The sequence below is a fragment of the Sciurus carolinensis genome, chromosome 19, assembly GCF_902686445.1.
Source record: "Sciurus carolinensis chromosome 19, mSciCar1.2, whole genome shotgun sequence".
Classification (NCBI taxonomy): domain Eukaryota; kingdom Metazoa; phylum Chordata; class Mammalia; order Rodentia; family Sciuridae; genus Sciurus; species Sciurus carolinensis.
Genome location: NC_062231.1, coordinates 21,602,022 through 21,627,223, shown reverse-complemented (window position 1 = coordinate 21,627,223; position 25,202 = coordinate 21,602,022). Strand labels below are relative to the sequence as shown.

General features: G+C 42.1%; 1 protein-coding gene and 1 non-coding gene across 4 annotated transcripts in view; both read left to right on the top strand.

Moving 5' to 3' along the window:
• Cntn4 (contactin 4) overlaps window positions 1-25,202 on the top strand; it is a 968,730-nt gene that overhangs the window by 701,228 nt on the left and 242,300 nt on the right. For all 3 annotated transcript variants that reach the window (XM_047534796.1, XM_047534794.1, XM_047534795.1), the window contains one exon: window positions 11,899-11,994. In XM_047534796.1, the coding sequence (XP_047390752.1) occupies window positions 11,899-11,994 (96 nt within the window). The remainder of the gene's footprint in view (window positions 1-11,898; window positions 11,995-25,202) is intronic.
• On the top strand, window positions 17,543-17,649 carry LOC124971248 (U6 spliceosomal RNA). Its single transcript, XR_007106303.1, has one exon. It is a non-coding gene; the product is annotated as a U6 spliceosomal RNA (small nuclear RNA).

Sequence of the window (25,202 nt, the reverse complement as noted above, 5' to 3'; positions counted from 1 at the left end):
TGTACTCATTGGATTCCTAGATCCAGCCATAGAGCCCTCATAAAAACTTCAGGGGAAGTAGCGGGGTGCTTCCTCTCCCCCACACCCATAACCAAAAGGCGCGTTGGAGAATCGGAGGCAGGAGGGATGCTTTCTGGGCGCGACAGGTTTGCTACACTGCAGTGTCATCTTCTGATTTCTCTTTGTGCAAACCAGGGCGGTGAAACAGCAACCCCTTGCAAAAATCTAAGTAGATGATGAATAAACACAGAGCTTGCATGTATATTTGATGATGGTTTTATTTTCAAAACTGTAATTAAATGAGATAAAAATATATGGTTGGAGTTGCCGAAGCAACTTAAATTCAATATAAATAACAGCTGTTCCTCATCTGGAAATTTCATTTATATACAGAACCTCTTATTTTTTTCTATGCCCTTAATTTTTTTTTTTTTAAACAGTATACAGTGAGTTCAGTATCCGGTATCCCAAGAAGTGTTTTATCTTCAGGGACTGGGAAGGGAAGGGGAAGTGGGTTGGCCTTCACTGAGGAAGTGATTCAGGAAACCTGTTCCTTCCTATAGGTTTGATGTCCCTCCCCACAAATAACTATATTCCTCTAGGTTTGATTTCCCTAAAATAATTATATGGCAAAGCATGTGCAGTTTCTCAGCAGCAATGGATCGAAACATGACTAGCGTTCTTCTTTATGATTCACCAGTCCATTTTTTTAATTCCAAACCCCCAAACTGAGCACAGAGTGAGGTATCTTCTGTTTGCCTGGAAAGCAAAATTTTTCTGCAGAGCATGGATCATGAGAAATGCTGAGAACGTCGAATGTCTGCTTCTCCTTTCACACCGTGGTGGGTACAGTTTCCTCCCCAGCTTCCTGGGGAAGAGTGGCCGACTTTTAAAGAGAATTTAGAGAACCTTCACGGGAGCGCCTTTCTGATTTAGGAGGGACGTCGGAAACGGTCCCTCTTCCCTGCTCATCGTCTGCACTGCCCTGAAGTGCTAGGCAGATGTGCCAGAGTTTATTGTCCAGGTTTGCATCCCTGAAAGGCTAAGAGAAGAGAAGCAAGGGAATGAGAACGTTTGAGGTGAAGAGATTCTTTTCACGCTGAAGCTCTTTTTCTTAAATTTTTTTCACCAGCGATGGTGCGGCTGGTGGGTTGAGTCTCTCGGGTTTGGTGGTGCTCTGTGTCCCTTCGACGTCCATTTAGGCGTGCGTCTCTGAGGTGTTTCTCCTACAGCTTTCAGGCTTTCCGAGGTGACTTCTCAGCATTTTCTTCAGGAAATAGTCATCCTAATGTTAACCTGTCTGATTGGCCTCTGGGGTGGCCGGCTTATGAAGACTGATCCAGTGAATGACCCCTTGCTGATTTTAATTTTCAGTGGTGAGAAGAAAAGGTCAGGGAGTAAAATTTCAAAATAAAGACTCATGTTTCTCTCCGGGAAAGCTACAAGGATCTGAAGCCTCTGGTTACAGAATTCTCACGGTGGACGAGGAATAGGTAACTGTCTGATACGTGATTGACTAACAGATGTGAGCCCTGGTCACAAACAACAGACCCCTATGATTGGCACGGTGCCGATCCGTGTTTCCGTTATCTCAGGCTTTCCCTAGGGAAGGACTGGGTGGGTGTTTCCCAGGCAGCGATATCACGCTGGCTGCAGGCCAATCTGATTATACCTCTAAAGTTTCACTTTAAGAGAGGTAGTTTGGTGGCTCAGTGTCCTTAAGTAGAAAGACCTTTTCTGTTTTCTTTTTCTTCTTTTTTTAATTTGTTCTAATTGTTTGCAGATGACAGGAGAATGCATTTTGACACATTGTACCCAGATGGAGCACAACTTCTCATTCCTCTGGCTGTACATGGCGCAGGGTCACACTGGTCATGCAATCACTCACACACGTAGGGTAATGACATCCATCTCACCCCACTATCCTTCCCACCTGCACATCCCCTCCCCTCCTCTCACTCCTCTCTACCTAATCCAGATTCCTCCATTCTTCCCTGGCCCTGTCCCCCATTGTGGATCAATATCCGCTTGTCAGAGAAAACATTCAGCCTTCAGTTCTTTGGGATTGGCTTATTTCGCTTACCATGATATTCTCCAGCTCTACCCATTTACCTGCTAATGCTGTAATTATATTCTTCTTTATGGCTGAGTAATATTCCATTGTGCATACATACCACAGTTTCTTTATCCATTCATCTGTTGAAGGGCACCTAGGTTGGTTCCATAGCTTAGCTATTGTGAATTGAGCTGCTATAAACATTGATGTGGCTGCGTCACTGTAGTATGCTGATTTTAAGTCCTTTGGGTATAAACCGAGGAGTGGGATAGCTGGGTCAAATGGTGGTTCCCTTCCAAGTTTTATGAGAAATCTCCTTATTGCTTAAAGTTAACTTTCAGAACATCCCTGGCCATTGAGGACACAAAGGTCCTTTTATCATAGATGCTGGAAAACTGTGTGCCACAAGGACCAATAGAAGAGGGTACAACCTAGTCCACCAAGTCTGGTGAACCACCTGGTTGCATTGCAAGGAGGGACAGCATTGCTCAGCAGATACTCATTAAATAAGATATTATTAGATGAGATGTTACTATATTATTATTCAGTCAGATATTAGGTGTCAGGCACTGTTTTGAGCACTGCAGTACAACCTGATAAAGATTGACAAGTCTCCTCAAGCTTTCTTTTGGAGAGAGAAATCAGAAAATTAGCTAGAAGGCAATGGAATTGCCGATGAAGATGCTGGTGGTTGCTATGAAGGATGTCATAAAGTGAAGCTGTTATATAGTAACTGGAGCCAAAGAAGTGGTCCACCGTAGATAGACACCCTGGGGACTGGACTTGTGAGTTGGCTGCTGAAGAATACAAGCCATAAGCCCTCCAAAACGGAGCAAGAGGATTCCAAACCAAGGAAAGAGCAAGTGCCAAGGTCCTGAGGCAGGGTTAACCTTCAGGGATTAAAGAACAGACAACACAACCAGGTTATTACAAAATCAATATGTGAAAGGGAAATAGCTAAGAATAAAGTTAGTGTTGCAGGTTTCAGCCAGATCCCAAAGGGCCTTTGTGAAGTGCAGTAAAGAGTCCATATTTTATTCTAAAATAAAGCAGGCCAAGGACTTTTCTGAAACCTTTGTTTCACATGGTGTTAAGTCTGAAACCAAAGGTAGAGAATTACAGCTGGTCAACCATTAACACACCTGAGTCAGACTGATGTGTGCAAAGAGATGGACTCCCAGAGAAAGAAATGCTAGTAATAATACCTCTTACTTTAGGACCCCTGCCTCTGAAGGAGAACCTTGTTATTTATAATGCAATATCTCACTAATCACAGTAACCTGGCGGGGAGGGTGTGCACATTTCTGTGGAGTACTCAGAGAAACTCTAAACATTTCAAATTGAGTTGTTCTTTGACTTCTTAAATAGCACAAAGGTCTAGATAAAACAAAGAGAGTCAAGAAACGAGGAAAAGGGAAGAGGTAAAATGAGAAATAAAGATAGTCATCCGGAAAGTCGCACACAGACAGAGTAAGAAGCAAAGGTAACTTTATTCTCTTGTAAAGTCAAATAGTAGTTGAGGAGTATAACTGGGTGAGCGTCTCAGAGAGTCGGTCCACAGTATGGTTTAATCCTGTTGTTTAATTCAGTGTGGATCAGGAGTATTTGGATTTTGGGGTTAGGAAGGCTAGATGCTAGTCTAAGCTCTTTTGTATTCTTCACCCATGACCTTGGATATTGATTCTGATTTCTATTCTATTAAATGGGATGAGTAAAGGAACCTACCTCATAACTGTTGTGCAGACTGAATTAATAAACACACGCAGTTGGGTGTGGTGGTGCCCGCCTATAATCCCAGCTGCTCGGGAGGCTGAGGCAGGAGGATCACAAGTTCAAAGTCAGCCTCAGCAAAAGTGAGGCACTAAACAACTCAGAGAGACCCTGTCTCTCAATAAAATACTAAATAGGACTGGGGATGTGGCTCAGTGGTCGAGTGTCCCTGAGTTCAGTCCCTGGTACCCACCTATCCCCCAAAATAAATAAAAAATAAATAAATAAACACAGGCAGAGTGCGAGATGGTGTTCCGCATACTTGCTACCCGGGAGTGGCCTCACACACTTCCAAAGAGACAATATTTATAAAAGTGGCTAAATTGCCCGGCTAGCCCGCACAACCCTCCTTAAGAAAGGATATTGATCATGCTATTTTTACTTCTTGCCTCGGTTTTGTTCCCAGAAGCAAAACGTCACGTTGTAATATGTTGCAAGAAACAAAAGAAGAGGTTGCTGTCTTCTTTTGCTAAATGCGGGATTTGCTGAAAACCAGGCACATTTGTCTTTGGGAGTCTCCACCTGATTTTCCTCATCCTCTTTTTTAAGTGATTATTCCTTCTTGAACTTTCTAAGCGCTCTCTGGCCATCCCACTTCATAGATTAAGTTTCCCCTCTTTTCTTTGTCTGCCTGTTCAAAACTCATATTCTCCAAATCCGTAGTGCTCTTATGTACTAAAACGGTGGCAATCTGATGGAAACCAGTCGCTCTTCACTGTCAAGGACTGATACAGCAAGGTAAAGCCTTGGAAGGTATTTGTGGTTTGAAATAGCATTTCTATAATTCCAAGTAATATCAAATTAGAGAGTTTCATCTGGCATGACCAAACCGGGTGAGGAAACACTGTCCGCTGGAGAGAGTGCACCCGGGGCTGAAATCAGCACCTAGGACAGCTCCGGATGATGCTTTCCTCTTACCCGAAGGAAGCCATCTGGGATTTCCCTATTGAGGTTCGGGGCATCAGCTTTAGGACTTCTGAAAGAACAAGTTCAGAGCCATTTCTGTGAGTGAGTCCTTTGTAAACTGAGTGTGTCTTAACTTAGGAATGTTAATAAGGTTTTCTGGTATCTGTACAAAGGCCCCCGGGAAAGACATTAAAATTTCAATGTCAAACCATCACCTAGCCTAAGATTTGGGTCCCTTACAGCTCTTTAGAGTAGCCATAGAATTTTTTGTTTTACTTCATTTAGTTGTTTCAGGGAGAAAATGATCAACACCAATACATGGCACATAAAAATACAGCTCAGAGAATTTTTTTTCCTGAATACTGAGTCAACCAATGGGAAAACGGATAACAGAAGGAGCACCAAGATACTCACCTGCACACACATCTGTGAAGATCATATGATTTTTAGTGCATATGGGTGTATTTGAATTTCCATTTGTGTTCATCCTGTTCCCATTTGATAACACCCAATGAAATTCTAAAACTTGCTTGGTGAGTAAATCAGTGTAATCTGTAAATAATGGAATGCTTCATCTTTTATTTCTGTTTAAAAGTTGCATATTGTACCTCCCTTCTCAAAGTAAGCAAATATCATTTTTACCATTTTATGAACATGATATTTTGCACCTTTACATTAAAAAGTGGCAGAAGCCTGACATGTGCCTGCCATCCCAGCCACTTGGGAGGCCGAGGCAGGAGGATTACAAATCTGAGGTCAAGACTTGGCAAATTAACAAGACCCTGCCGCAAAGTTAAGAATAAAAACAACAGCCGGAGATGTAGCTCAGTGACAGAGTGCCCCTGGATTCACTCCCTGGTACCACAGAAATAATATTATAGTTAGAATTTCGTATGGAAAACTCTCCAAAGTCAGTACCTGTGTGCATAAGTGTCTTAATTGTAAGTCATACAAAGAATATGGTCCCAACCCCACCAAGAAGTAGACATCTGGGTTTAGCACCCATCTTGACTTGAAAACATAATTAAGATTTGCAAACATATATTTAAATCTCATTAGCACTTTTTCCCTAGTAGAATTGACTTGAACACTCTAATGCTACTTGATCTGGTGGCGATTTAGGCTCTCTAGTTTCTTCCCAGTGAATCACTTTCTATAGACTTTCCTATGATACTCCAAAATGATAATGATCGTGCTAACATTTATGAACTGCTGACTTTGGACTACACAGTACGGTCAGAGCTTAAATACATCATCCTAATCTTCAGAAAGCCCTGTGAGATAGGAATTATTGTCCTGACATTGGTGATGATGAAATTAAAGTTCAAGGAGATTAAGAAATCCACCCATATCCTGCAGCTAGAGAGGAAAAGTCCTTTCACTCCAAAGCAGGGATGTTAAAACCATGAAGCAATTTTCCTGTTGCTGTAAACTCTCCCATGGAAATCCAGTCAACCATGCCGGTCTCTTTAATGGTTTTCTCCTTCTTCCCAAGGGATGACAATTTTTGACTTTGCAAAAGGAGCATTTGTGAACCTGGACTTATTTTGAGCCTGAGTCTCTACAATCCACAGAAACCACACACGTGTGTGTCCACACAGATGCACACACTCAGGGAACACATGGCAGAGAGTCAAAACATCATTTTAAATAAGCTGCCAAAAAATGGGCTTCTGGAGTTTTCTACAGAAATACCTCTTTCTTTTTATAAGGGATACAGTCACCATTATGAAAATCATATTCCTCACAAATATATCTCTGGACCATTTTCCCAGGTCCATATTGATTTCCTTATCGATTGCTTCTTTCAAAACTGGAGGAAGGAATAACACAGCGAATTGGTGCTGACAAGTTCTTAGTCTGAGGCCGCCCTGTGAGAATTCACAGAATCTAGGTCTATCCAAATTGGGAAGAAAAGCGCATTGGAATTTTTTTTTAACTTGCATTAAACACTAACATGCACTTTAAAAATATCTGTATGACATGCTTGGGGTACTGTATCATTTTTCATTTTTTCTTTTCTCCATTTTCTCTCTGGGTTTTTAATTTTCCTCCTAACCATGATGTGTGTTATTATCTTATTACCCTTTCCTGGTTATTTTTAAACTATAGTTTTCATACCCTCCTCTGGGATATCCCAGCCGGTGAAGAACCCTTTCCCACCCACGTGCATAATGGCTACTCCCTTAATGATGGTCTGAAAAATCGCTTTTTCTTATTCACTGTTATTACTTCTCAAAATAGTATCTTGGACCCTCTTGATTTTATTTGTTCTCGATTCTACCCAGGTATTTAATTGTAAGATATTTATTGGCTCTAAACATTTAAATATGTGGACATTTTTTCTTCCTGTTATCCTCTGATTTACTCCATGATCTGAACTCTAAATGTGACTTACATTAAGGCTTTTTATTATTGACCTTATATTGTGACTTTCAGGTCTTTGTACATCTTGCTCCACCAGGAATTTAACCACTCAACTTCTTGGACATTCTCAGTGAGCTAACCCACCTCCAAATACGATAGCATACTTTCTAATCTCATTAAAAGATAAAATGTGGGTATGATATTCCATAAGAGAGGAAAAGACATTTGTTTTTGCAGAAAAAAATCTGGTAGGAAAATATCTTCCACACAATTTGGCATTCCTTAGGTGTGTGATTGTCTCAAGAGTTACGCATTAGGTTAAGGAATGAAATCAACTCCAAAAAGGAGAGCCATTTATTTTTTGAAGTCTAGGTGTTATATATCAGTGAACCATACACAAAACTGGAGACATAAGCTATTTTAGGAAACCATGGATGTCCTGTGACACACTTTAGTGTCTTATATTTAGCCGTATCTTTAGTAACTGCCTGAGTGCTTCCTGTTGAGCTTTATCCCCCCCCTTTTTTAAACATATTTTTTAGTTGTAGGCAGACACAATATCTTGATTTCATTTTTATGTGGTGCTGAGGATTGAACCCAGGGTCTCATGCATACTAGGTGAGCACTCCACCACTGAGCCACAACCCCAGCCCAAACTTTATCCCCTTTCTACCTAGTGTGGAAATCCCTGCAGAGAGGGCTCATCCACAGTGAAGAGCAAAGGAAGAAAAGATTTGGAACCAACCTATCAACCCATCAGTTGTCTGCTGGAAACATAGATTTTCTTACATACTTTTTGAGTGGAAAATTTACACACACGAACTTGACATTGGTCTCTAAGATGTCTACTAACTAGTTTGAAGGCTCCTTGTCTTTAGCCTTACTAAGTCAGGGAGGAATCCCCAGATTCTGGTGCTCCAGAGCTGTGTCTTCGGATGGACGTGAACATGACTGTATTTTCCAACCACTTCCCGTGTGTATGAAGCACATGCTGAAACTCCCTGACCTTCAGTTATGGTACCTGGAAACTGGGGATTTAAGCTATAATGGGATTCAATCAAGGCATATAAGGAAAGCACTTGGCACATGGTATGACCTGGACACGTTCTGCCAGTGGGTGCTGATGTTGGTATTTGCGCAGTGGTCATGGGGACAGAACAGTATCCCAAAGCCTTCTGTCCATCTCATTCAGCGGCTACTGCTGATCCTGACCTGGCACCAAAGCTTTGGAGAGAAAACGACTTTACATGCATGACTCTGTGTCTAAGATAAGTGATACATGTTGCTGGTAAAAGCTTTGCTACAAGAATAGAAGCATGAAGAAGATGCTCATTCACACACATGCAATTCCTCAACCTGGGAAATGATCATGTTTCCAGCAGAATCTGAATAGGTAATTATATATGGAGACTCCAGTTCTGGACCTGCTGTCTTTCCCTACGCACATGCAGAACTAGTGTGTATTTTGATCAACATCCGCCACTCACTCTGGCGAGTCATTACTATTGAGAGCCCTTTTTATAGTGTGATGGTTGGGATATTATTTGTCACTAGATCACAGCCTTTCTTCCTAGACAGGGAAAAATACAGAGAGCACCAGCCTTTCCCCCTCAAAAGTGCTGGTGCTTGGCCGTGAGCTTCTCAGACATCTCATTTAACCTTGGCACAGTGATTGCTACTTTAAAACAAAGCACAAATGGACTCTCCATTTATTTAGGATAAAACTAAGACTTACCCAAGGTTAGCACAACTCACAAGTGGCAGAGATGGTTTTCAAACTCAGATACGCCCGCATGCATCCTCTCCGTTCACTGTGTGGGTCGGTAGGGTTTACCATCTGGACTCTGTCTTAATTAACTACCTAGAGGTATGGCTAAATATTTTCTCAAGTCCTAAATGACTGCAATATACTCTGAATGCCCAAATCTTGTAGAACTGAATGAAATTCATAAAATCAAAAGGAAGAAGCAGGATCCAGTTTTTTAAGCTCAGGGAGGACAGTTAAAAGTCATTGCAGCCAAATGCAGTGGCACACGCCTATAATCTCAGCAGCTTGGGAGGCTGAGGCAGGAGGATCGCCAGTTCAAAGCCAGCCTCGGCAAGAGTGAGGTGCTAACCAACTCAGGGAGCCCTAGTTTGTATTTTATTTAGATTCTGTGTCTAAGATAAGTGATACATGTTGCTGGTAAGCTTTGCTACAAGAATAGAAGCATGAAGAAGATGCTCATTCACACACATGCAATTCTTCAACCTGGGAAATGATCATGTTTCCAGCAGAATCTGAATAGGTAATTATATATGGAGACCCATATTATATATGGGTCTTTTCTTCCTTTGCTCTTCACTGTCTCTAAATAAAATACAAACTAGGGCTGGGGATGTGGCTCAGTGATCGAGTGCCCCTGAATCCAATCCCTGGTACCAAAGAGAAAATCACTGCAGTTTCTTTCCTATTTCTTAATACTGTCGCTCTAGATAGAAACCATGGTTGGTTTTGCCTAGGTGAGGCTGGATCTCTGTTATCTAGTGGTTTTCAATTTTTCATGCAACTCTGGAAATTGTGTGGGATATCTTTAAAAAAATAAAAACATAGATGAGTTACTCTGAGAACCTGTCTGCAGAAGTGACTATTCAAATTGATTTAGTATCTCTTTCAGGGACGATGGTTTAAGATAGGAAACCCAAAAAAAATTTTTTTTAAATCTCTGGTTTAAGTCACTTTGAAGACCATTTCCTTAAAGAGAACAAAAATGTGTTCCACCCTTACCTGGTGCCTATTGGGTAAAAGCAAGTGCATTATGTCATAAGTGTAATTCAGATTATAGCGCCATCTGGCTTTGTGCTGAGTGGGTCTGACTCCTTCACACACCTTTCTCACATCTTGACTCTGGTGGACTTTGGGTCCCGGGCTTAGGTGGCAGGTGGCAGTTCTGTCCACTGAACTCTTTAGTGACTACAGGACCGAAGCTGTGTGCTCTCAGTGTTTGCCTCCTGAGCTGTGGAACTTGATGGAACTTCTGTCAACCTATGAATGCCGAAAACAACAAGGTATCAGCTCCCAATTTTCATGATCCTGGCAGAAGCCATATGAAGAGATTATTATGAATTATAGTAATTATTTAATTTTATTACATAATGATTATGTTATATAGAAGCATAAACAAAATTAGATGTGTTTAATGATGTGTTTATTAATTTTAGTATCTCGAGTTCCTCCCTGAAACCAGAGCTGGATGTAACTGCAGGGAGATCATCTGGGTTTCTCTAGATTGTTAGTCAGCTTTCCGTTACTGTGACAAATTACCTAAGAAAATCCACTCGGAGCAGGAAAGGTTTATTTGGCTCGCAACTTCCCTGGTTGCAGTCGGTGTTCACTTGGCGCCATTGTTGCTGGGCCTGTGGTGAGGCAGAGCAATATGGCGGAGAGGGCTTGGCGGAGCAAAGCCCCAGTGATCGACTTCCTCCACCGAGACACGCTGCTTCTCAAGTCTCCTCCACCTCCAGGAGCACCACCCGCTGGAGACCAAGCCTTCCACCCATGAGCCATTGGGGGACAGTCCAGGTCCCAACGATAACTCACTGTCCCTCACTAACGTCGCCTTTAGCAATTTTATGGTGTCCCTCTTTTCTAGTCTGTGAAATGGGGATATGAGTGGAAGCTAACTCCTAGACCATTGTTAGGATCACGTGTGGCGATCGTCTTAAAATGTTGACCCAGGTGCCCAGCAGGAAGGAAGCAGTCAGTGTCCTCTCGATCTAGTGGGGACGGCCACAACGTCTCCAGCCCTGCATGACACACTCCAGTCAAAAGGGTCCTCACCTCTGAAATGAGGACCTTCAATTGTTTAAGACACTAATAAAGTGACCTGGCTCATAAAGTCCTTCCACTGGGGAGGGTAACAGAAAACACAGCTTTTGAACGATTATGTGTGTGTTAGATATATTCTGAGTGATAATCGACGTTCATGTGCAAGTGCTTATTTATATATGAGATATATTTTGGGTCATAATCAATCTTCATGTGTAAGTGCTTATTAATTGCCTTCAGCTGTGATCTTTGGGCTCATGAATGTCTTCTCTCTCTGTAATCAGACTTGGCCTCATTGAGGAAGTAGAACTTGATTCCAAAAGGAACCCTAAGTGTACCTTCCCAATATTTAAAAAGTACACAAGAACTTTTTAAAAACTCTGTGTGTGTACCTGTTTGTACATTGCGTATATATTTATGTGTGTGATGAGAGTGACGGTGCGGGTCATATCCTAGGCTTATCTGAATTCATGGAGGGAAGCGTAATTGTGTCTAACGGAAGGGCTGGTGACATGAACAGAATCGTCAGAAAGCGTGAGCTCGCGCTTCTGATAATGATGCCTAATGGCAGAGAGGTCACAACACCTTCAGACCTCAATTTCTTCACCTAGACCTGCAGGCCCGGTAGAATTTTCTGGAAGGATGGAAATGTTCTCTCTCTGTGGTAGCCACCAACCGTGGGTGGCTGCTGAGAGCACTTCAAATGTGACCAGGCTGTCTCAGACACGGAAATGTAAATTTTATTTAGCATGAGCTATTTCAAATCTCAGTGGGCCCGGTGGCTAGTGGCCACTTTAGTGGATGATCTTGCTGTAGAAACCCAGGAGGAAGGGACACTATCAGGACAAGGAAGTCACAAGGGTGGCCGTGCCTCAGGTGCTCTCCTCAGGCTGGTCTTGCGCTCAGCCCTCTTCTTTTGAAAGAGCGACCCTCTCCCCGAGGTCTTAGCTCTTTGAAGCTTAAACGCTTTCTCCTTTATTTCTCCCAACAGATCTCGAGAACTTCAAGACCAGGACGAGGAGCACGGTGTCCGTCCGCCGGGGTCAGGGGATGGTACTGCTGTGCGGCCCACCAGCCCATTCCGGAGGTACCTATAAATGCATCTCGCGGCTGCTATTTTTCTTGCTGCACGTTCTCCCCCTTGGCACCGGCCGAGGGGACGCTGTCATTTAGAGAGATTCCCAGAGTCCCTCCATGTGGAGGAAGAGTCCTTTGGAAGGTCTCCCAGAATTAGGGTAGGAAAATATCAGATCATGCAAATGTTCCGGCCGCGGCCCACCTGGCACAAGGGGAAAGACCCCTGAGTGGGTGAGGATCAGAATCCTGCCTAAAACTTCCAGTTCTCTTTACAACTTGATAGGGTTAAAAATAAAAGAGCGAGAGAGCAAGGGTGGGGGGGCCTCTTTCTCTTGGTCTCTTTGCTGAGGATGAGCGAAAGAGATCTATGAATGTTTCTGCTCATGGCCAATGTATGTCCTTTTCCACACCAACAACCGATTCTCCAACCTTCTGGGCACTAACTGGCTGCCCTGTGGTTCCGTTCCAATGTCCCATCAGGTGCCCCTGAAAGTCCCCAACCTCCCACACTTCTGACAAGCTGTCCTTCCCTGGATTTGGTAGTTTATTAGAATGGTAATTTATTAAATGTCTGTTAAGGTGTGGAGGTGAGGTATCTCCCAGAAGCTCATGTGCCAGATGATGCAGGAAGGTTCAGAGGAATGATTGGGTTGTGAGAGTCTTAACCCAATCAGTGGATGAATTCCTGATGGGACTGACTGAGTGGTAACTGGAGGCAGCTGGGGTGTGGCTGGAGGAGGTGGGCATTGGGGACGTGGCTTTGGGGTATATATTTGGTATCTGCCCAGTGCAGTCTCTCTCTGCTGCCTGATCATGACGTGAGCTGCTTCCCTCCACCACGCTCTCCCGCCATGATGTTCAGCCTCACTTTGAGTCCCAAGGAATGGAGCTGGCTGTTTATGGACTGAGACCTCGGAAACCATGAGCACTTCAATTAACTTTTCCTCCTCTAAAATTGTTCTGGTCAGTCATAGCAATGAGAAAGCTGACTACAACAGTGTCTCTTTACCCATTTATGTAAGGGATACTGTCGTGGATAAACATGGACAGCTAGATAAAGGGCAAGAGCCAGGGAGGTTGTGAGCACAGGAGATCAGTTAGAGATGTGTTGGGCTGCAAATGACTGAAAACCCAATGAACGTTGACTTCAATGCATTGAGCTTTGTTTTTCCCATATGCAAGATTGTCACGTGTATAATCTAAAGCTAGCGTGTGTGTGTGTGTGTGTGTGTGTATGTGTGTGCGTGCTATGCATGGAAACCAGGGCCTCACACATGCCTGGCAAGTGCTCTGCCACTGAGCTAAATCCTCAGACCAGTACAGGTTTTTTCTGTTTGGTTGATTGGTTGGTTTATTTTTGGTACTAGGGATTGAACCCAGGAGTGTTTAACCACTGAGCCACATCCCCAGTCCCTTTTTACATTTTATTTAGGGAAAGGATCTCACTAAGTTGCTTAGGGCCTTGCTAAATTGCTGAGGCCAGCTTTGAACTCCTAATCCTCCTGCCTCAGCCTCCCAAGTTGCTGGGATTATAGGCATGCGCCACCAGGCCCGGCTAACACAGCATTTTGAGGATGTCTTATAAGACACAAGCCCTTCCTTGGTTCCTTCTCTGATGCTTTTAGTATTTGGTATGGGTAAGGCACAAGGTCTGCTTTCCCAACTGGAAGAAATAAAGAGAAAGCGAGGACCCAGGGCAAAATTTTTCCTTCTTTTCAATTATTATGAAAAGTTTCCTTTGCCTGAGAACCTTGCCCACATCCCACTCATTGATCACCACCAGGGGCAAAAAAAGACTGAAAAATCAAGTACTGTATGCGGGTGCTTCGTGTCCTAAGAAATACCATGATTTTATTAATAAGGATGAACATGGAGACACGTCAGGCAATTTGCTGTGTCTGTGAAAAGGACCAATGATGGACCTCAGGGCAAACATAACTGCACATAAAGGGTTCAGTAGTGTGGAGGTGTGATAAGGAGTGATGTTCACTACGGTCCCACAGAGGTGCGTGGTGACAGGATTGATCAGCCCACTCTGGCAGATTGAGGCTGACATTTAGTTTGATATCTGCTATCCCTATTATTGCCTTAACTTCCTATTTGGCTTTACATGTGATTGAAAGAATAAACTTGGTAAGCTTAGAATTTGGAAAATGCCCTTTTATTTTGGTCTGATATTCAAAAGCTAAAGCTCTTCCTTCTCATCTAATGCTCCACCTAACATTTCTAGCACAAAATGACAATCAGCAAAATCTCTGAAAAGTTTGCACTTCAAGCACTCTACTCAAAGGCAGGGTGGAAGAGGCAGGCACCCCGAGTCTGGATCAAGAATGTGGAATTGTTAAGTTTTTGGACTTTGGAGGCAGACATTGACTCTAAGTCTGATTTCTGTCATTCATGGTTGGGAATTTTTTTTTTTCTTTTGGACTTCATTTTCTCTTTATGTTAGCATCAGAAGCACTAGATTTGGAGTGTAGATGTGTATTCTGATCCCAGCTCTGTTTCAGGTGATTATTTGAAATGAGGCAAACATCTTCAAACCTACTTATCTAGGAAGTGAAGCCATCAAAAGGATCCTCAGATCCCTAATCATTACATACTTACAGCTCAATAAGGGTTGAGACTCTTCTTTATGGACAATGTTTGCATTATTGAAGGCTTATTATATAAGGAGATCATTTACCATGGACACATGTTTTGATTCAGGAGAAATTCATTCAGATTAGCGTGTCTTTTCTAAATATGAAATCTGATGAATACACTCATACATTGCTGGTGGGAATGCAAAATGGTGCAGCCACTCTGGAAAGCAGTGTGGAGAGTCCTTAGAAAACTTGGAATGGAACCACCATTTGACCTAGCTATCCCACTCCTTGGCCTATACCCAAAGGACTTAAAATCAGCATATTACAGAGATACAGCCACATCAATGTTCATAGCTGCTCAGTTCACAATAGCCAGATTGTGGAACCAACCTAGTTGTCCTTCAACAGATGAAGAGAAAAAGAAAATGTGAGATATATGTATACATATATATATATGTATATATATATATGTGCATATATATATGGAGACTTTCAACAAAGTAAGAAGGAGGACCTTTAGGTTTGGAAGAGAGTATCTCAGGTACCCATCAGTTTGGGGAATTAGGTCAATGATTATGATGAAATATAATATATAATGGAATACTACTTAGCTTTAAAGAAGAATGAAATTCTGGCATTTGTTGGTAAATGGATGGAGTTGGAGAATATCATGGTAAATGAAATAAGCCAAACCCAAAAAACCAAAGGCCGAATGTTTTCTCCAATATATGAATGTTATTTCTCCATGGGAGGCAGGGCTAGGGAAGAACAGAGTTACTTTAGATGAGGTAGAGGGGAGTAAGAGAGGGAAGGGGTGTGGGAAAGGAAGGGTAGCGGAGTGAAACAGACACCATGACCTCATGTACATGTGTGACTGCATGACCCATGTGATCCTGCAACATGTACAATCAGAAAAAGGAGAGATGGCACTCCATTTATGTCTGAGCAAAAAAAGATAGAAGATCTTGCTAATTTCTTCTGCTCCACGACAACTTGGTTTATCTCTTGTAACATGGCAGCGGCACTGATGATTAATCTGGGAAGTATGTCTCCAAGCACTGCTCCTTTCGGGAACCACGATGGCTTCAGGAAAGGTAAAACACGGAGGCGCGGCTGCAGCATTGCACAGTGAGCGACCGGACAACCCGGCCTTCGGAGAAATCTATGAAGCATGTCCATAGACGTCTCCTGAAACGTGCCGGTCTCCGCCGGCAGCAGTTGGCAGCTCTGAAATCGGTTCCTTGAGCTGTGCTGATATCCCTGACAGTCTTGATGGTGAAAGATAAGGAAATAAATACTCTCATTATGGGCGCTATTTGTGGCCATGTGCTCAGAGTAGCACATGAGCACAGTGGGCACAGGAAGGAGACTTGCAGCAAAGCAAGGAGGAGCACCTTCAGGTTGGAAGGGCTCTCAGGCACCCATCGGTGTGGGTGAGTTGGGTCAGTGATTATCTGATGAAATCCTCACCCCGCTCAGTTACTCAAAAGCCCTCCCAGTAGACTGTTCGGCCACGATGCCCTCGCCGCGGTTGCAGGCTGTGAATGACCTACAGTTGGCAGGGTCTCCCTGAGCGCCTGCTCTTGCTGTGCATTTTAGACCCAGCATATGGTATCCCGGTTTCAATTGTAACAGATCATGCTGGGGGAAGGAAATGCGTCAGCCTTTGATTGTATCAGTGGGGTGCTGGCCAACGACATGAAATCCATCGTAAGCCATGCAGCACGTCCCGTTTCGAGAACTGTGCAGTATCAGACCATCTGAAGACAACATGGAAATGAACAGCCATTAATCTGTCTCCAAAGGCAGGCATTTCCAACACTCCAACAGTCACTGGGGGTAATATCTTTGTCAGCTCTTGGTTTAGGGGGATGAATTCAGACATGATGTCATTGCATAGATGTTTCCTATTAAATGTTGGTGCAAACACTGAAAAATTAGAATTTGCTCCAACTGTCTTTGGTACTTACTCCCTCACATTAGGAACAGAGACTGTCGAGTTCCAAAATGCTTTGTTTGCTTCCTGCCAATTCTAGTGTCTTTTAGCACCAGGGATTCATGACTTTTATTCCAGGGTCATTTAGCACCAGGGATTTGAGACCTTTAGTAAAGCTTTCATTAGGATTGGAACTGAAGCTCTATGGGATTCTTCCGTCCAATGCATTTAAAGTGCCAGATTTTTCATCAGTGAAATTCTTACAAACTGTCCATCAAGGGAGATTTTTATCCATACCTTCCTTTTATATATCACTAAGATCCTGGTTACCCAAAGGGAGGTCCAGGAATCAGCAGCATCAGTCTCTTTGGAGTTGATTAAAAAGAGAATCTCAGACTCCACCCAGGCTCTGCAGAATCAGAACATGCTTGTAATAAGATCTCCCAATGATCGAGGGTTTGGGAAGCCCTAAGCTATGTCTGTGGTTCCTACACATACCCCACCTCTGGCTGCTGGTGGTTAGGCAATTTTAGAATCTCTGGGGCAACCCAGTAAAACCATAGGTGTCATGGTTTTGATGTAAGGTGTCTCCAAATGCTCCTGAGTTTCTGCAGAAATATTCAGAGGTGAAATTATCAGACTGTGAGAGATGCAACTAATCAGTGCACCCTAGTTTGAATGACCTGGACAGTAACTGTAGGCAGGTGGGGTATGACTGGAGGAGGTGGGTCACTGGGAGCTGCCCCCCCCCCCTCTGCTTCCTGACCCTGCTGTGAGCTGAGCAGCTTTCTTCTGCCATGCCCTTCCACCATGATGTTCTGCCTCATCTTGGATTCAGAGCAATGGAGTCAGCCATCTGTGGACTGATACCTCTGAATCCATTAGCCCCAAATAAACTTTTCCTCTTCTAAGTTGTTCTTGTAAGGTATTTTGGCCACAGTGACACAAATTCTTACAAATTGTCCATCCAAGGAGGTTTTTATCCATACCTGCATTTGTATGTCACCAAGATCTTTGCTACTCCAAAGTTGTTTCCAGGGCTCACTTCAGCAGCACATATACTAACATTGGAACAATACAGAGAAGATTAGCATGACCCCCGTGCAAGGATGATATGCAAATTCATGAAGTGTTCCATATTTTTTTGACCCAGTTATCCCACTCCTGTGTTATACCCAAAGGACTTAAATCAGCACACTATTGTGATGCAGCCTCATCAATGTTCATAGCAGCTTAATTCACAATAGCTAGATTGTGGAACCAACCTACATGCCCCTCAATTGACGAATGGATAAAGAAACTGTGGTACATACCATTTGACCCAGCTATCCCACTCCTTGGCCTATACCCAAAGGACTTAAAATCAGTACACTACAGAGATACAGCCACATCAATGTTCATAGCTGCTCAATTCACAATAACCAGATTGTGGAACCAACCTAGATGTCCTTTAATTGATGAATGGATAAAGAAACTGTGGCATATATATACAATGGAATATTACTCCGCCATAAAGAATGATAAAATTATGGCATTTGCTGGTAAATGGATGGAGTTGGAGAATATCATGCTAAGTGAGATAAGCCAATCTCAAAAAACCAAAGGCTGAATGTTTTCTCTGATAATTGAATGAGGACACATAATGAGGGTAGGGGGGACAAGAGAAAAATGGAGGAACTTTGGATGGTGTAGAGGAAAATGGGGCAGGAAGGGGGGGGCGTATGACTGATGGTGGAATGAGACAGACATCATTACCTATGTACAGGTATGATTACACGAATGGTGTGAATCTACATTGTGCACAACCATAGAAATGAAAAGTTGTACTCCATTTGTGTACAGTGACTCAAAATGCAGTCTTTAAAAATAAATAAATGAATAAAAATTTTAAAAAAGTTGGGTCCCTCGACCAGCAGTGCAGGTCTCACCTGGGAAGGTGTTAAAAAGACAGACTCTGTGACTCCACCCGGCGCCTCCAGAATCAGAGCTTGCTTGTCATAAGGTCTCCCAATGATCCTATGTGAGAACCCTGAGCTCTCTCTGTGAGTTCGGCTGCTGGTGGTCGGTGGTTTTAGAATCATTGGGACAACCCATTAGAATCATGGGTATCCAGACTTTTCCCAAGGATATTCCAACTCCATAAATCTGGGGTGATTTCTCCCAAATCTGTTGTTTTATAACAACTCTCGTTGACTCTGGGCAGCCCCAGATTTAAGAACCGCTTCCTTTGATTGCCTGCAGAACCAACCCAGGTCCCTTCCAGATGACATGAATGCCCAGTCTGGGTCACCCACGCAGAAATTCCTCATACTCCTTAAATCAAATTTATATTTAAAAGAATTTAAAGTAAAATGCGATCTTCCCAGGCTTCACCATTGTGTGTTTTGGTGGTTCACATGGGAAATCAACAAGGAAGAGAGAACTGGATTCTCTTGGGTGTTCCTAGTTAGAAATAGTATTTTGTGTTTAGCCAGTTCTTACTACATTGCTATCAGTGAAAGTGGCTTTCTAGAGTTAAAAAGGGACGAAGGAAGGAAGGAAGGAAGGAAGGAAGGAAGGAAGGAAGGGAGGGAGGGAGGGAGGGAGGGAGGGAGGGAGGGAGGAGAAAGAAAGAAGGAAAGAAAGGAAGAAAGAAAGAAAGAGGCATCTGATTCTGATAAGATTATGTTCATCATTATGGGTTTTACAGAAACAACTAGAATTTTTTTTTTGGATAGATGCTGTTGCAGAAAATCCATTCCCATTAAAGTTGGATCCCTGGGCATTGGACCCAGGGATGCTATAATGGAGCATCTGTAGCATTCTTTATGCTTTTAAAATGCTTTAATATATATTTTATTATTCCTCAGTGCTCACATTAATCCTGTAGGAAGTGAAGACATGCATTTTGTAAATAAAGAGATGATGCGGGGGCCCACATTGATCAACGGCAGGGTCAGGAGGTAATGTTGCCTAGAATTTGCCTCCTTCTTTGTAGATAGTAGAGAATGGTGGAAATGTGTGCTGTTCTCTATGCCAGTGGTTCTTTGGGCCCCAGACCCCAGGTCAATTAATATAGATAGATAGATAGATAGATAGATAGATAGATAGATAGATAGAATATGTATATTGTATATATATAATTAAATATATGTATATTATAGTCATATATAAATATATCTATTTTATTATAGTCTATTATACTTTGATTTTTTAAAATATTGGTCTCAACTCACCCAATTAATTCCATAGCTCAATAAGTTCCCACACAAAATAAGATATGATGCTGGGGAAATAAACGTGGAGACAGATCAAATAAAAAGAGAAGTATAAGACACCGCATCGCTTAACGCTACACAGAAGCACTTGAGAGGTGCATGGCTTCCAAGGGAGAACGTGAGCCATCTAAGAAGACCCTAGGAGAGTCAGAAAACCTAGGAGGCAATTATCACAGAGGAGAAATGTGTTACACAGCATCCCCGTCACTCACCTAAATAAATAAATAAAAAAGCCAGACCCAGGTTCCAAGGGCAATCCCTACACACCTAGAAGACAAAGGTCACCCTAGGGTGCGAGTTTTGTTTTGGTTTTTTAAAATGTTTTAATTCAGGGACGATTTTAGATGTATAAACAGGTTGCACAAATGATACAGAGTTACCAGATGCTCTTCATTCAACTTTCCTATTTTTTTTTCTTAATTTTTCTTAGCTATAATGTTAGGATACATTTTGACAGACTCACAGAAGCATGGAATATAATCTGCTCTCATCAGTCCCCAGGGCTTTCCCTCCCCCCATCTTCCTCCTTCTCCCCTCCCTCTACTTTATTGATCTTTCCATAATTTATTTATAGTTTTTTTTTTAACTTAGTGTCTCATGATAGTCTCCAGTTCCATTCAGTTACCAGCAAATGCCATAATTAAATTCTTCATGGCTAAGTAATATTCCATTGTGTATGTGTATATGTACCATGGTTTCTTTATTCATCTGTTGAAGAGCATCTAGGTTGTTTCCATAGCTTAGCTATTGTGAATTGAGCTGCTGTAAACATTCATGTGACTGTGTCACTGTAGTATGCTGATATCCTTTGGGTATAAACCAAGAAGTGGTGGGATAATTGGGTCATATGGTGGTTCCATTCCTATTTGAGGAATCTCCACACTTCTTTCCAAAGAGGATACACTAATTTGCAGTCCCACCAGACAATGTATGAGTGTACCTTTTCCCCCACATCCTCAGCAGCATTTATTATTACTACTATTCTTGATAATTGCCATTCTGACTGTAGTTGAAATAAAATTTTCAGTGTAGTTTTGATGTGCGTTTCTCTAATTGCTAGAGGTGTTGAACACTTTTTTCACGTATTGGTTGACCGTTTGTAATTCTCCATTTAAGAAGTGTCTTTTTAGGTCTTTTGTCCATTTGTTGATTGGGATATTTGTGGTGGGGTTTTTTGTTATTTGTTTTGTTGTGTTTGTTTGTTTCTCTTCTGTTTTAAATTTGGTGTTTTGAGTTCTCTGTACATCCTGGATATGAATGCCCTATCTGCGGTGCAGGTGGCAAAGATTTTCTCCCATTCTGTAGGCTGTCTCTTCATGCTCTTGATTGTTTCCTTTGCTGTGAAGAAGTTTTTTAGTTTGATACTATCCCATTTATTTATTTATTTATTTTCTTTACCTCTTGCACTTTAGGGGTCTTGAGGAAATCAGTTCCGAAGCCGACATGATGGAGAGTTGGGCCTACATTTTCTTCTAGCATTTGCAAGGTTTCTGGTCTAATGCCTAGGTCTTTGATCCACTTTGAGTCGAACTTTACACAGGGTGAGAGATAGTGGTTAAATTTCACTCTACTCCATATGGATTTCCAATTTTCCCAGCACCATTTGTTAAAAGGCTATCCTTTCTCCAATGTATGTTTTTGGTGCCTTTGTCTGGTATCAGATAACTGTATTTATGTGGTTTTCTCTCTGCGTCCTCCATACCATTCCATTGGTCTTCATGCCTATTTGGGGGCCAGTACCATGCTGTTTTTGTTCTGATAGCTCCGTAGTATAGTTTAAGATCTGCTATCATGGTGCCTCCTGCTTTGCTCTTCTCCCTGACAATTGCCTTGATTATGTTGGGCCTCTTATTTTTCCAGATGAATTTCATAAAAGCTTTTCTTTTAGTTCTATGAAGAATGTCCTCAGAATTTTGATGGGGATTTTATTACATCTGTCTAGCACTTTCGGTAGTATGACCATTTTTACAAGATTAATTCTGCCTCTCCAAGAACATGGGAGACTTTTCCATTTTCTTAGGTCTTCTTTCTTTGGTGTTCTATCGATTTCATTGTAGAGGTTCTTCACCTCTTTTTTTAGATTGAGTCCCAAGGTTTGTTTTTTTTTTTGTTTTTTTTTTTTAGGCTTTCTTGAGCTAGTTTTCTTAATTTTTTTCTCAACAGTCTTTATTGAGTATAGGAGTGTGATTGATATATGAGTGTTATTTTTATTTGCTTGAGCTTAAAATCAAAGTCATATCAGAAAATTGTTTCACCTGAATCTATCAGACCTCATTTTCTTTCTTTTTTTTTTGTGAGAAAGCAATATTTCATTTATTTTTTTTCTCCTCTTTTTTTTTTTTTTATTGTAAACAAATGGGATACATGTTGTTTCTCTATTTGTACATGGCGTAAAGGCATGCCATTTGTGTAATCATACATTTACATAGGGTAATGCTGTTTGATTCATTCTGTTATTTTTTCCCTTCCCCCCTCCCCTCCCACCTCTCTTTTCCCTCTATACAGTCCTTCCTTCCTCCATTCTTGCCCCCCTCCCTAACCCTAACTCTATCCCTAACCTCATTTTCAACCTACTCTAAATTTTGGACTATCAGATGCTCTCCTCTGGATTCTAGGTATCATTGATATCTAGTTACTGTGTCCACCCATCCTCTCAGGTGCCCCTGGGATATGGACTTCAGCCTGGCTGGGTCCTTGGTTCAAGACACTGTGATGTGAAGAACTGGCCACCATCTCAGGCAGCAGACCCTGTACTTCCAGAATGTTCCCTCTGCTCATTGACCTTTCACACCCTACTCCTTCCCGGATCTTGGCTCCAGCATAACTCTCAAGTCTTCATGCTGTATTAAGGCAGCTGAATATTTTCCTCTTTGTCCTGTAAACCTTTTACCTATATCAGAAGAAAAGACACGATAAATGTCCCAGCAACTTGCACAATTAAAACTTCCAAACATCCCTTTACTGCTTAGACCTGGTGTGATTATTTTCGTTTGCTTGAGCCAAAATCAAAGTGAGAGCAGGACACTCTTTGTCGCTGATCATCTATGATTCTTGATTTACCTTCACGTCATCATCCTGAGGAGGCAAATGCTTTTCAAATACATCTCCTAAGGAAGTCCTGTGGATTTCTTATCTATTAAAATAAGCCGGTCATGCTCTGGCGTTGTGGCTTTATGAAAACGCTGACTTAGCCATTCTCCTAACATCTGAAAGTTGCTCTCGAATTGTGCAAAATGACAATCGAGCTTAATGCTATTGGGATGTTCTTGTCACCGGCGAAGGCTTGTGTAATTTTTTACATTTGCGTTTTCTATTTAGTGTCTACAAATAAGTGTCCAGACTTCACTTCCTTGTTTCTTTAGGAAAAAAAAAACAAAAACAAAGAATAAAGTGGACATAGGAGGAGTCAAGATTTTTTTAAATATTACTGAAATTAAGAGCTGATGAGATAGCTCATGTTGGAGGGCGCTTGTCTCGGATGCACAAAGGCACCGGTTCAAATCCCCAGGTCCCCAGTTGACGGTGGGGGTTCCAAGAAACGCTTTGAATATTGCTGAAATTATGTTGAGTAGTTGGGTTTTTTTTTTTTAAATGGATTAAGGAATGTGACCTTATTATTTTACGTGACGCTTTAAGCAGAATGTGAGATTTTGAAAATGGCTGATGAAACGTGAGATATTGAAAATGAGGTTGACTTAATCGTCATGAAAGCTGTAGGAATAGTGCTCCTTGTGCCGAGTGTCGATCTTCGGGCCATAATGGGATCGTGCTGGAGGGACCTCTGGGCATGAAGGTACACCCAATGTCACACTTTCCCTGTCTCATTCGCTGCCAGTGTGTGTATCAGGGAAGGTGCCCAAGCAGGGACCCAGTTTTAAAAATACCTAAATAACAAATGATAAATAATGGTATTAGGATCGCGCGTCTTTGTGATGCGGCACCGCTAACATAGCTGCGCTTTGATGTCCCTTTCATGTGACTTGAGAAAAGAGTTCCCTGAGAGATAGATCCATCACCTCCTGGACATAATTTTAAAACCACAGGTGCCCAATAAGTGAAGGCCAGCCTCCTTGGAGGTCAGCGATTCAGAAGAGACTCTCTCATCCTGGAGGCAAAAAGTGGGCTTTATCATGTGGACATGGAACCCCAGGAGATGATGTTTGAAATGTGTGTTCGGGGGCCACGGAAACGCTTCTGTTTTACCAGTCCTCAAGAATGCTGGGGATCGTTCGCTGGATGGAATTATCACCTGTGCTGTGATAATTCATGGAAGATACATCTTCAGTCCTGCTTCCAGCAAGGGAAATTTATATATTCCCCTGAAATAGATCTCTCTCTCTCTGGATTCCATGAGAAAAGGCTAACGTTTAGTTAGAGCTAGGTTAATCACCCAGGTGAAGTATCTTTAAAAAAAAAGGGGGGCACTAAATACTCTTCAGTCTTGTCTGCTGCTCCTTGACTCTACCCTGGTCCTTTGAAAGAGGTACCTGGACTCTCCTGGGATGTAATCAGCAATCCCTCCCTTTTTTTTTTTTTTTTTTTTTCCCTCTTCCCACCTTGTCAATCAGAGGAGGCTACAGTACATTAGAGATGAATCAGTGTAGAATAATATGATGTTCCATATTAATGCTTTTCTGCATTCATTCAGTCTCTTCTTTCACCCACTGAAAAGAAAAACAACTGTACTGATCAGCGACTGCTTTGTATATATCAGCTGACCCAAGGGCGGGTGGACCATCGCATGCTTAGGGGGAGATGTGTCCTAAACACCAGGCATGGGCTCTCTTTCCCTCAGTCACGGGATCAGTTAGCTCAAGGAAGGAGTCAGCACAGGAATGGGGACCTTGCCTGTCTCAACAGTGACCTGTTTCTCCCCTGTAGCCTGAAACAGGAGGTGACTATTCCTGGTGTCAGTTACCTCATTAAGCACATCCTGGGCTGGTCCTGACTCAGTCTTCGCCTTTGGCTTGTCCTGCAGACTCTTTTTAAACTTGAATGTTTCATGACTGGACTTCTGAATGCCTAGAGGTCAACTGCTATCCACTTCAGAGTAGGAAAAAAACAAGTTTTTCTCATAAGGCACATTCCCTGATCAAAGAATAATTCTACCCCTTCTCTAGCGAGTATCCACTTTCTTAAATGAACTAAAAAGGAGATTGCTGTTCTTCTGAAAGAGTTCACAGTGATCGCTGTGTGCTGCCTACCTTCGATCTTCTTCTAGTTATAGCCAGGAGGTGTTTAAGCTGTTGTTGAAATTCTAGCAAGTCTAGAAATAGACTCACCAACTTCATAAATAGCGGTTAATGCGATATAATTTGTTCAGTTGCCTAAGAGAATCATTTAACTTTTTTTTAATTACAGATAAGTGTTAAGAAATGATTTTTCTTTTTAATTTTTTTTAAATTTCTATTTTTAAAATATCCGTTGAGTTGTCGATGGA